The sequence below is a fragment of the Balaenoptera physalus genome (assembly GCF_965194825.1).
Source record: "Balaenoptera physalus genome assembly, chromosome: 11".
Taxonomy (NCBI): domain Eukaryota; kingdom Metazoa; phylum Chordata; class Mammalia; order Artiodactyla; family Balaenopteridae; genus Balaenoptera; species Balaenoptera physalus.
This window is the reverse complement of record NC_138896.1, coordinates 96,317,438-96,330,710: the sequence shown is the minus strand read 5'-3', so window position 1 is coordinate 96,330,710 and position 13,273 is coordinate 96,317,438. Positions and strand designations below refer to the sequence as shown.

Here is a 13,273-nt window from a genome sequence, read left to right as displayed (position 1 = left end):
CCTCTTAGTTCAAGTCTGTGGAATATGATCACATCCTGAAACCAGTTGCTCAGGGGTAGGGGCAGAATCTCTATGACTGAATGAGTTCGATTCTCTGTGAATTTCAAAGTGCCGTTTGTATTCAGCTCTTTGAGATTACCAGGGTAAAAGTGGTACAAACATAACCGTATGCTCTGTGGCAACTGTGTCCTTCAGAAATGTATCTGAATATGAAAAAAGTGTGCTTTAGTTTTTTGAGATGTATGAAAAGCCTGGTATACTGCCTGTCATATGGAGGTGCTTAAAATGGTTATTTTAATTATTAATGACAATTAGTCTAACATATAGCTGGATTTTATTTTACTTCATTTGATGAAATGACGGAGAAATGTGGTGGATTTTTTTAGGAAAGTGAAGAAGCAATGTAATGGGTTACCTATTAATTCAATTATTATTCTTTCAATAATAGGAAAAAAAATCTGTCCATCTCTTTGTTTTTGTTGTTCAGAGCTTGTGTTCCCACTCGGACAAGATCTCAGGTGATTTAGGCGTCTTACTGAATGCTGCCCTTCAGAGGACGTTTTGAGCTGTCTTCCCAGCAGGTTCACATTTCCTGCGTTTTCTATTAAATTCATGAGGTGACCCCTGAACAGGTAGCCAGCAGTCACTGGGTATAAGGAGATAAATCTAGGCCTTTGATTTCTGTCAGTTCACTTGCTAAGTGGATCCACAAGGCAAAAAAGAAGCGATTAATCAAACTTAGCAGATGTGGAATTGATTCCTTCAGTTGCCTCAGAATGCCTTGCACAGATAAGCTTAATCTGTATTCATCTTGACTTCCTGTGGTGAAGTCTGTGGTTTTTTCCCTTGGCTGGTGGAGGTAAGAATGTGTAACTTGGATTTGCATAAAGGTTAGGATAACAGCAGTAAATGCACCCAATGGTAACAGAGTGTATACAGATCACCCCTCCTTTTCACACATGCTATGTCATTTGAGTCTCACACAACTCCAAGGGTGAGACAAGTATTATTTTCTCTATTTTTCAAACAAATCAACTGAGAACCATTGAAGTTAAAGGACTTGCTAGAAGTTAACTTAGTGAGAAGTAGAGTTCATACCAGAACTCAGATCTTTGACTCCAAATAACTTAAAAATAAAACACTTTCTTATGAAGGCATATTATGTATCATCTAGTTGGCTACTTAAAAATTATCTACAGAACCTAGTATAGTATTTAGGGTATAATTTTTGCTCATCAGATCTTTACAGAATGAATGAATAAACACATCATTCGTCTATTAATTATTAAATACGTTTTTGGTTTAACTGCAAAATCTCTTAATTCAGGTAGACACAAAACAAAGTAAATTTTAACTTTCATTGATTTAGCAAAGTAGAAAATGTTCATTGGACATCTGTTATGTTCCAGGTTTGTTCTGGGTGCTGGGCCCATAATGGCGAGTTAATGAGTGGTGCCTAGTACTCTGGGGATGCTTAAATCTAGATGCCAGGGCCCTCTGTAACCTCTGAATCCATCTAAACAGATCATTTTAGCTGTTTTGACAATTCACAGCAATCACCATGTTTGGCTCAATCACTTACTTGGTCACCTGAACAAATCAGTAAAACATATATAAAACTATGAGTATGAGTGTGATAGAATCTGCAATTTCAACCTGCCAAGCTAACGTTTTGCATTGATTTCTAACATATAATCTCTATTCTGGCAGTCATTGCATGGGTAGCATGCTTAGTATTTCTGAAAGTTGTTTTCAAATTATTTCTTCTTAAATAAGTCCAGGAAACAGTGACCTCAGTGAAAAAAACAGTAGGCTAGTGATTTTACCCAAGGTCAGGCCACTTGTCAATGACAGAACTGGGACCAGAATCCTGGTTTTCTGATTCCCAGCAAGGGACTCTTTATAATACATCCCAGTTTCTTCCACAGGAACACACCATTGCTTCTCTTCAGTTTAGGTGCTGTTTCTAAATGACTGGTAGCTCCAAAAAGGAAGAGGTAGATGGAGTATGACTATAGATTCCTGGCAGGAAACCAGGCAGCCTTAGGGCTCTGTAATGCCATCTGCCTATTTTTAGTTGGAGTAAAACTTTTCTCTTCTGACAGCCAGCCACGAATATAGACACTTGTAAAGATGGAACTCTTAAAATAGTCAAAACTTTGTGACACACAGGCCAATAAGAAACACTAACCATATTCAGAAATGTTGCTTGATCTGAATTATCAACACATGAAATTTGGTAAAAATCACGTGACAATAGCTTTCAGATAAATAAAGAGTTTGAGTATGTTCTCCATTATTTGCAGAGAGGAAAAGATCTGGAAACAGAGATGGCAGATTTGGCATCAATTCTAAGCTTTGCATTAGCTATGTGATATATGCTGTCTTGATTCTTGTAAGACTGGAAGAAATTGTCAAAAAATATATATTGCCACCATTTTTATAAGTAGGGCATACAGTAAGATTACTTTGAATAGGCTTCTTTAGAGTCCTTTCAACCATTTCTAGTTACACTTTATTGGAAGCAAGTGTAGCAACAATGAAATTTCAAAGTAGACAGGATGGTATAGAAGTTTTATAACAGACAAAAAACTTACATTTCCCCATGTAGATATTTCCAAGGTCAAGAACTAAAAACGGTTCCTACTTGGAATCATTTAAACTGTTTTCTGTACCTGATTCTTTTAATCTTCCTGTGTATACAGTTGTATCATGCTTTAACAGAGTATGAAAGGATAGGAATTACATTTATTTTGCTATTTAGATAAAATATTCAGGCTGATGTGGCATTAAAATCTGTGTACTAAGACTCAGTGTTCTGTGTTTGAGTTTAGGATCTGGCTCTATAAAATTTGGACAATGGACTAGGTCTATGTCTCCTAGGGTAATTAATTTCATTAGTTTTGGAAATTATGGCTACACCTATGGTACACACACACACACATAAGTGTGTGCACACACAGTGTAAAAATGTATACACAGACTCTAAGTCAAATAACTTTTATTCATATATTGCAAATGTAAGAAGAACTATTTTGTGGCATTAGGTACTCTTTTAATATTCTCCTCCCCAAAGTGTTTTTCCAGTGTGGTAGCTACTTACAAGCTGAATGCAGTTACTTTGCTAGAATTTGGGATCTGTCCTGGCAACAGTGACTTGAGAAGGAGAAAAGATCATGGAGAAAAGAGTCAGTTCCCTTCTAATGGCTCATATCAAAGCTATAGAAGAAATAATCAACCTTAGGCTTGAATGGGCTTGGAGACACTACTTGGCTCTCTGTTCTCTTTTAGGAAGGTGAGATGCTTCTAATCCATTTTACATATAGAGGCCTATCAAAGACATGTGACTTACTCTAAGTTATGGTGTAATTAGGATAGAATAGAGGCTGGGCTATCTCTTCATTGTACCATACAACCTCCACAGTAAACGGTTATGCCCTTTCCATCCTTCCCTCCTCCTTCCCTTCCTCCCTTCCTCCATTCCTTCCTTCCTTTCTTCTTTCCTTCCTTCTTTCCTTTTTTTTTATCACTGCTCTAATTTTTACCTTCAGCCTGTTTGGAAATCACCATGATAAGACTACAAAAAAGCCATCAAGTCAACACAAATAGAAGCATGGGTGCTGCATTTCCCAATAAGCTGCATGAAGTCAACTCTTAATGAAACCAGTCGTCTCAGAAAACAATAGAAGAGGGGGCAGGATAGGAAACATGCAGAAACACATAGTCTCACAGAGCTGGCTGTGTGTGACCTTTGCAAATTACTGCTTAAGGTCAGCTATACCTGGCAGAGATATACATCTGTAATTACTGTACTCTGCTGGGGCTCGACTTTTTTTCCCAACTTTTTAGGATGCATATTCAGGAGATAATTTTATTTGTTTTCTTTTGCTGAAACCTGTAATGAAATTCTAAAGCAATGAGTGAATGGAATTTTGAAAGAAGAATCTGTACAGAAAAATCATGTGGGCCATTCCTTTAATCCCAGTGAGACGATGCTGAATGTGATATAACTATTAGTGACTGTTCGGAGGCTAAAAAGATCCCAAATTCATCCTATATGGGGCAAAACAAATAAAACAAAAATCTGAAAAGCTGTTTTAAAAAGCAGTTTCCCTTGTACCCTCCATCTAAATCTTTTTCCTTTTCTTTCTCTTCCCAACATGCCTTGCATTTGGGTCTTTAAAGGTTATAGAAGGTATACAGTAGTCATTCTGGGTCTTTAGGTGAAAACTTACAGTCGCTTTAGTAAATGAAGCAGAGCTAATCGATCTTTCCGAACCCTCAGTACAGAGCCTGTGTTTGAGCCTATGGGATCTCTTGAGTTTTCCTGTTCTGCAGCAGTATATTTAAACTTTGATTAGGATTTAGGAATGAAAGAGAAAACATTTAAAGAAGATCCACATCCAGATCTGTTGGGAGTGCTTGCAGCAGTTTCCCAGGTAGTCTACATGAGGAAGGAGCCCAGCTGGGGCAGGGCACCAGTTTTCCTTTCACCTTTCTTTTCACCTTAGTTTCGAATTATCTGTTCTTATGTCTTGAGGCATTTCCTCCCAGAATAGGCTTTCTATAAAGCTGGTAATGCCTTACATATTCATCCTTTTGGACATGTTCATTCATTCTGCAGATATTTATTGAGTTTGGGTTCTGTGCCAAGGCACAGGACATACAAGGATACATTTGACAGAATCCCTCTCCTGGGAAAAGCTTCAGTCTGGGGCTGTAGAGACCCCTGGAGACAGAAAACAGTAAGAAAGGAAAGAGTGCCTTTGAAGGGGCTTTCTCTTGTATATCTTGCCATGTCAGGAGAGGGTCTGCAAGGCAGCAGATATAACGGTGAGAACACTGTACACAATTAACACTGTTTATTTGCTTGTTTTAACTTCCTTTTCTCTCTTCCTGACCACAAATGCAATCTGAGATCAGAAATGACAAAATGGTGTCCCTGCAACCCGCCTATGGACATTTTTTCTGGCTCAGAAGTTTCAGTGCCAAAAATCAAGATTTCTAGCTTTTCCTGAAATGTTAGAGGTTCTTCCCATAAAACATTTGACTGCATTCAGAATTATGACCGCCTCTTTTAGGTGTAGAACTCGCTCTCCAGTCCTTCACAGTCTTCCAAGATTGACAGATAGCCATTTTTTCATCACACTTTAGTTGTCTTTTCTTTCACTTGGCCTGTTTCATTATTTATGTTACCTGCCTAGTATGTATATGAGTTTGTGATGCATATGATGCTGAAGAAGTGCCCATTGAACCATTTTCATATCTTCAGCACAACAGCTAATTCATAGTAGTACCCCATTGTATATTTGATCACATAGAAACACACATGGGTCATTAAATCAGAGCTGCAACTGTAGTCAAGTCAACTCTGGGTATACAAGGTTCTACAGTACAATGGACTGAAATGTATTATGAGTAGAGAAAAACACCTGTTTTTGGGCTGTCAAAACTCTCCCAGAAAACATGCCAGTGCCGATCAGGGATTTCTCAACCACATCCATAGTAGAAGGAAACCTCTCTTCTTTCTCTACAGGAACCTGTCTACATTTTTCTCATGTGGTGAATTCATTTTGTCCTGGGGTGAACACCTGTGTGACTCTTCTTTCTCTACAGGAACCTGTCTACATTTTTCTCATGTGGTGAATTCATTTTGTCCTGGGGTGAACACCTGTGTGACTATTTAAAAACCGCAACGCCAGGTGTATGAGTGTGACTGCCTCCTTTGTTTGTATAATGCTCTTCTCAATGATTTCTCAGCAGGCTGGGTCAGGAAAAAGCCTTCAAACTGAATATAGAAAAAGGTGTTAAAGGATTTTTTAAAATATATCTGTTACAAGTGCATGCACTGAAAATATTGCAGTCAAATTATAGAAACAGCTTGTAGCCTTGTAAGATCCTTTTGTTTTTACCATCATGTGAAAATGTTTGATATCTCCGCATATGTAGTTGTAAGTTGGGAGGGAGTAATAAGGGAGGGAATTTTGGAAGACCTAGTAAGCCCTAAAAATCTGGAAGATATTATATTACAAAATATTTAAAATATTAAAACAAAAGAGATTTGTTTACCTTTTGCTTTGTCTCAGGCTCTCCATTCCTCTTTTCCAGGAGATGGCGGCCCTAGGGAAAGCATTCGGTTTGCATTCGATCACAATATCCCCTCCAACTTGAACAACTGAATTTTTTTTAATGGGATTTTTGGAGAAATCAGGAGCTGAGGCTAAAAACAAAATTACAGAATTGTTAAATTACTAATATCTGTAAACAAAACTTTTTTCAAGCTACTTTGCTCAAGGTTTCTTTGGGCTAGTTATGGATTTGGCGTTTTGGAGTCAGTTTCCATTTGTAAAATGAGGATGACAGTAGATATTACCTCAGAAAGTTAGTCTAGGTCTTGAATGAGATAACATTCAATAAAGAAGGGTAAATAGTGCCTGGCACAAAGTATGGGCTCAGTAAATGTAATTTATTTTTGTTTTGGTGCTGGTCATTGTGATAACAAAAGCAAGCTGGAGCGAGGGAGGAAGCAAGTTACAAAAAGTCACATTCTTAATAGTATTTATAATGAAGAGGGTGAAGATGGTTCCACAAGAACAGAAGACGGAATTTTAACCCTGATTAGGGAAATTACTAAATCTGTTCTAGCCAAGATAATAATCCTAAATGTGAATATACATATATGACAATGAAATACCTTTGAAGTAAATCAGAAGTACATCATCATTATTTTAGATTTCTCCAGGCGTGCCTTTAACTAGAAAAATGGAAATAGTCTGCCTTCTGTTGAAGCAGGCAGGCTGAGTAGAAACTTAAAAAAAAAAAAAAAAACCCAATCTTTGTCAGTTTCAACAAATACCAGTTCATGAGGGTGATAAATAATTAGACTGCCTGGGTGCATCCAAGTCTTCCCAGCTCCATTCTTGTGGGAACCTATGTGTCCAATCCCCATTCCTAGCCTAAAGTCTACGTGAACTGAAGTTCTTTCAGATATGCCATGTTCTCTTGCTTCTGGGCGTTTCGAGTATGGCTTCTCTGTCCTTCCACTGACTTGTGCATGCTTTTTCTTCTGATTTCAGCTTAAAGATAATGTTCTCAATTTAGGTTATGTTCAACTGATAACACCTATTCAATTCTTCACTGTAATAATCATGATATTTTAAAACTTAGCCTTTTTTCTCTGTGAAACTACAGGTTCTATGAAGGTAAAGATCACTTTAATTTTGATAATTATGTTTTAGGTGCTTAGTACACAATAAATATTCAATAAATACTGGCTGAATGAATAAACAAGTGAATCAATGTCCATCACCCATATGCTCATGAAACTGTCTTTTTGCTTGATTCCTCCTCTCTTTCATCTCCTGTCTTCATACCATTAAGAAAGCGTTAGGATGAAATATATCAATGAGTCATTTATCCTGACAGACACCACTGGTTGACTGTTCCAGAATATCATCTGCAAACCACTTCTATCTCAACATTTTCCACTGTAGGGGCTTATTTTCCCAGCTTCTCTCGAGGTCTCAGTGGTCATATGACAGGGTTCTAGCTAATGACATAAACGGAGTCTGCTGTAAGGGCTCAGAAATTTTTGCTTTTCTAATGAAAAGGACTGTCCGCTCTGTCTTCTTCTGCTTTGAATATGGACTTGATTTCTGTAGCTACAGCAGTCATCCTGGAACCAGGAGGCTACAAGCATGAGGAAAGAGTTTAAAGAATAACGTCATCAAGTCACAGTGCCATTGCTCAGTTACCACCCCTGAAGTTCTTATTGAGATAAAATAAATCGTTGTTTAAGTCTCTATAAATTGAGGTTTTCATTTCTTGTTTTCTTATTTTCAGCTGAAAACATTCCTAATAGATGCTTTTGGGGTTGTATTCGAAACCTCATGCTGGGATCAGCTTTGGAGGAGCCCATTCTGGTTTGGATGAACCCAATAGTGGGCTCCTCCAAGCCCTAATATGCTGCCCTAGCAGAATAATAATTCTCACTTTGCATTTTTGTAGAAGCTAATGTAGACATTTTTCATTATTTCAAGGAAAAGCAATTTCTAATTTACAGAAAAATTGGATTCATATTACACATAATCATAGCTTGCTAAAATGTCAGTTTGAATTTTTTGGGTATAAATGAATGACTTACCTAATACTCTCAATTCTGCATTTGCATAAATTATCTGATATTTGTTTTCTGCAGCACATTGGTAGATACCAGAATCTGACACATTCAGCATAGTTATGATAAGTGTCCCATTTTCTATTTGAATTCTTTCCTAATAAAAGAAAAGTCACATAAAGATGCTAGTGTGTTAACGTAGGTATTCTCTCATCATTTATGCATATCTATGAGCTATGATATTTTGGTGTATGAGAACTATTGCTTATGAAAATGAGGTTATTAATATACTTCAAGATCCTGAGAAGCTTTGTGGAGTTTAAAAAAATGGAAATGTTCTTAGTATAATTTTAGTGGTTAGTATATTTTATGTTACCTTATTTCTTTGAATATTGGCATTCTTTGCATAGAAGGTATGTTACCTTTCTGTTATACGGTATATAAAATAATTGGAATACTCTACCATTACAATTTTCCAGAAAACATGGTTGACAATAATGTTAGACGTGGGTAGAGTGATTAGCAAATTTCCTTGGATTTCCATCATAATGTCTCAGAAAGACTTAAAATATGATGACTTGATAATTTTCTAATTGAGTACATAAGTTGAAGGAGCTAAATTCTTCTTTTCTGCAGTGGACTGTAAAGTATGTTTAAATAGCCAAAATCTGTTACAGAGTCCCATTTGGGGTATAGAAATATAATTTTGAGTGGGTAGAATGAAATAGTTTAATAGTGCAAATATAACTTTAAATACTTCAGGGTACCTATTACCATCCTCTAAAGATAACAAAAGTAGGCTGGAGGAAACAGGGAATGTTATATGCAAAAGGAATTCAGGAATTAAATTTCAGTAAAGCCGAAACAAAGAACAGTGTTCCATTCAGATTCTAAACAACAGATGTTCCTTTTATCTCTAACTGTGCATATAAGTGCAAAGTAGAGTGGAGAATTAACACAATTATTTGGATAATTTGATGGGAAAAATAACCTTGTCTCATTTTCTGTATATTGTAGAATAAGGTATGCTTTAGATTGAAAAATGTGGATAACTGCCTCAGTTCTCTACTTCCCTAAGGTTAGAGACAGCCATTAGCTTTCATAAAACCAAAATACTGCGTAATAATTAAGAGCTTGGGTTCTGGAGTCAGATTATGCTTAGAATACTAATTCTAACATTTACTAGCTGCGGTGTGACCTTGGACAAATGGACTTAAGCCCTCTGAAACCAATTTTTTTTCATTTATAGAAATAGTAATCATATCTCTCTCATAATATTGTCATGAGGACACAATAAGATAATGCATGGAAAATATTTAACACAGGGCCTGGCTCATATGAGAGTTCCGTGGATGTTGTTGTTGATGATGATGATGATGATGATGATGATGATGATGATGATAATGGTATCATCTGAATACGGATCCATCACTGAGTAATGTGTGACCTTGTACAAGTTGTGTTCTCTACCCTTAGTTTTCTCATTTGAAAAATGGTGATAATATTAATAGCTATGTGAGGATTAAATAAATTTAAGGATCAAATAAATTAAGGTATATAAAGATTATACTATATTTCCTGGCACCTACTAAACACTCCAGAAACATAATTTCTGTTAGTAACAAAATTTCCCTAGCAGAGTAGGTGAATGTTTAATATCAGCACAGTTGCTTACCTCTGGATTGAGGCGTTCACCATTCTTTAACCACGTGTACCAAGGGTTTGGCTTTCCACTAGCTTTGCATTCCCAAAACAAGCTGTCATAGATGGACAGGTATGTATTTTGGATTTTTTGTTCCCATTCTGGAGGGGCTGTTTCAAAAAGAAACAACAGCAGCTCTTCAGCAAGTCAGTTATCCAAGACATTATTTTACTTTCCAAGGACTGTAGAAATCAGAAGGGCAAGGCTAACTGGGTCTGGTAGTACTGTACACACATGATTTGAGGGAAGAGAAATGCAGGACCCCCAAAGTGGGATAAGAGAAACCCTGTTGTAAATATCAGTGGACCTTTTGCATAAGATTGATGTTTGCCTTTTGTCATTTTGCTGCACCTATGTAACAACTTGGGAGTTGTGGGAACAAGGCTAGAGAATAATTCCATGTTAAATATTAGGATGTAAGTCAAGTTAGAAAATGTATATCAAATCTGAACCCTCTGTGGGCAAAAGGCCATTGATTACATTTGGATTAAACTAAGTAAAATAATTGTATCTATACCTGACATAATTACAATTCAATAGTTTGAAGCATAAATCAAATATCAGCCTCATCGCATTTTAGTACGGTAGTAATCCAGTTTTTTTTTTTCCCTACATAAAATTCTTGACAGGGAATGAGAACTTTTGGAGTTGTATATAGGTTAAGCATCTAACTTTAATCCTAGGCATGAATTTTCCAAACCTTATTTTCTAATCTGAGAAATTTCTACATAGTTCTGAAGCAAAAAGCCACTGGTATAATTGATGTTGAAATGTTATTTAAGTGTAAGGTAGTATTATCCTTTCTAACATTCATGGAAACAGGGGTGTATAAGTTAAATGCTTTAAAATTAATATTTCTTCTATAATGATGATAGGAAACTTTCTGGATTTGCCATTTAATCCCTCACCTTTGTTTAGATCTATTCTAGATATGTTGGAGTGGAGGAGCCTTCCTTTGGAATCTCAGTCTATTACAAGCTAGGTGTTTTACATGTGTTGTACTCAATTCTCCCTCCAAACTTTTATAGAGGATTTTGTTGTATGGGTGTTAGGTAACCTGCTCAAGAAGACATAGTTAGAAAAGATAAACCTATCTTTTTACTCTGAGAGCAGAGCCAAAGTCAAGGGCTTGTGTTCAGTTTGTTTATTTGTGAGTGCTGGCCAAGGGTAAGGTGTCAGGAAAAGGGAGAGTCAACAGGGAAGGAAAGAGTTAATGCAAGGATGAGTTATTGAGTTGACCACCAGCACGGACGATTGTTACTCCATCCTCTGTGAATGTATAAGGAGTGTCTATAACTGCCTACCCAGGAAAGGAGGAGGAAGCATTTATGCATTGGCTCTTTTTCACAGTTATTCAAGGGCAGTGCAGGTGATAACTATTAGAACATCCAGGTTGTGTGTGCTTAAGTGCTGAGTAGGTCCTTGAAGGGGCCAAAGAAAACTGGAGCAGGAAATAAGATGGCCTTCTGTGGCACCTGCGGTAAGACTCTGTCAGGCTACACCTGCAAACCATGGTGCTGAGCTGGTCACTGCAGCAGTAGTTGGAGAAAGTGGGACTGAGAGTCTTTGAAATGATGCACAAGTATATCTGACTTTCAGGGTGTTTCCACTGTAACTTCCGCTTCCACAAAGATAGGAGGTCCTTCAGGGAGGAGAGGAAGAAATCATGATGTCCCACTGTGGTGAAAAGTAACCCTAGATTACCTCCTGTGGAAATCAGGGCAACTTCCAGTTACAGAACATGTTTTTCACAACCTTGAGGGATAAATGAAGGCAACCCTTAGAAGAACTGAGTGTATGGGTGAAATTGATTCATGTTTCTATTTATTGTTTTTAAAATGTATAATTTGTAGGTAATTGTTTAGAAATTGCCCTAACATATGTTTGACCTGGAAGAAGAAATGCATGGTCATATAAAATCCACATAGTTTACAGGAGTTTGAGATATATATGGTTTGTTGCTTAGTGCAATAACCGTAACTTTAAACCATATTTATTTATTTAATGTGTACATTCTTTGGATGCTTAGGATTCTGAAGAACAAAGTTTTAAATCATCAACTAAGTAGGAACTACATAAAAAAAAAAAAAGCTTAGGATTTCAAGTCTGCCATATGGGCTTGGGTTTTAGATTTATTTTTTCCCCGTCAATGGTTGTGTAACTCACTTAACTCCTCTAAATGTGTTCCATTTTTTATAATGAAAATAATATTTTATAAACTTATTTTGGAGGTTATAAGGACACAATATAGATGGATATTTTTCCTCCAATTACTTTATTATTGATTATAAATGTGTCACATAGAAACATGTCACATAGAAAATGACTTTTGGCCATGTATAAATACAGTTTTAAAAAGTCCCCTAGTACAAATGTATTAAATTTAGCAAAGAAGTTAAGAATATTTTAAAAGCAACAAACATTTTGATAATTATGAGGTATATTTTATGGTTTTCTGGCATCAAAAAAAAAAAAAAAAGTGAATTTCATGCAAGTGTGTATTTTGGCCTAGATGAAAGAAGACATAAAGACAACTTTTAGAAAGTATATGCTTTCACCATCTCTCTTAAGTCCGTGACAGATTCTGATAATTGAGGCAAGTATATTTTTTAAATGAAGTAATGAGTTTATTTTTCTATTACCTACATATGAGTAGACAATTATGGGAAATATAAACAAATACTGAAAACTACCATTAAGTATTATGTTTCTCCTGTCATTTTCTCCTTTTGTAAGTTCTACTTGAGATTATAATTAAGGTTTTCATAGGCTGTTGCTGAATGTTTTAAGGAAAATATATTGAATTCCATTCTACTTCGTGTTATAAACGTCTATGGCTTTTACATGACATTGCTGATATTTCCAAGGCAATTATAATAAACAATAGCATGCTATTATTTATTAGCATACTATGCTGAAATTAAAGCCATATTTTAAAAATGGTCATTCCCATCTGCTAATCATTATATTAATAAACATCCTTTCCTGGAAATGTGTCTTCTCTATTTCTCCTATGACACTTTTCCACAACATGCTAAAGACCTTCACTATTTACTATGAAGGATATGACCAATTATTTCATATACTTTTTGAAATTCATTAGCTCACCATAGAAAATGAGTTGACCTTTTGCAAGATTTCTTCCTCGAAGGTTACTTGCAATGCACTCATAGACGCCTTCATCTTCCTGTTGAAAGTTTGGGATTTCAAGGATAGCTTGGGATTTGCTGTACTTGACTTTCCCAGGCAACGGGCTTCCATCCAACCTCCTCCAACTAATATCAGGGACTGGACTAAACAGTTATACCTCATTAGAAGAGAAGATGGTTCAGTCTTTATGACAGCAGGATAAAATAAGAATTCCTTAAGCATAACTCTCAAGGAAAATAAATCAATCAATATATTATATTGTGACTGGTTTTCAGATCATGCAGTCACTCGCCATTCACTCATCC

The 13,273-nt window shown here is 36.3% G+C and overlaps 1 protein-coding gene across 1 annotated transcript in view; it reads right to left on the bottom strand.

The window, feature by feature from the left end:
• The window catches only part of CNTN6 (contactin 6), a 266,480-nt gene that overhangs the window by 84,012 nt on the left and 169,195 nt on the right, over positions 1–13,273 (bottom strand). The window contains exons 7-10 of the mRNA XM_082412474.1: positions 12,927–13,111; positions 9,792–9,928; positions 8,144–8,273; positions 6,070–6,220 (exon numbers count right to left, since the gene is read on the bottom strand). Coding sequence (XP_082268600.1) covers positions 6,070–6,220; positions 8,144–8,273; positions 9,792–9,928; positions 12,927–13,111 — 603 coding nt within the window. The remainder of the gene's footprint in view (positions 1–6,069; positions 6,221–8,143; positions 8,274–9,791; positions 9,929–12,926; positions 13,112–13,273) is intronic.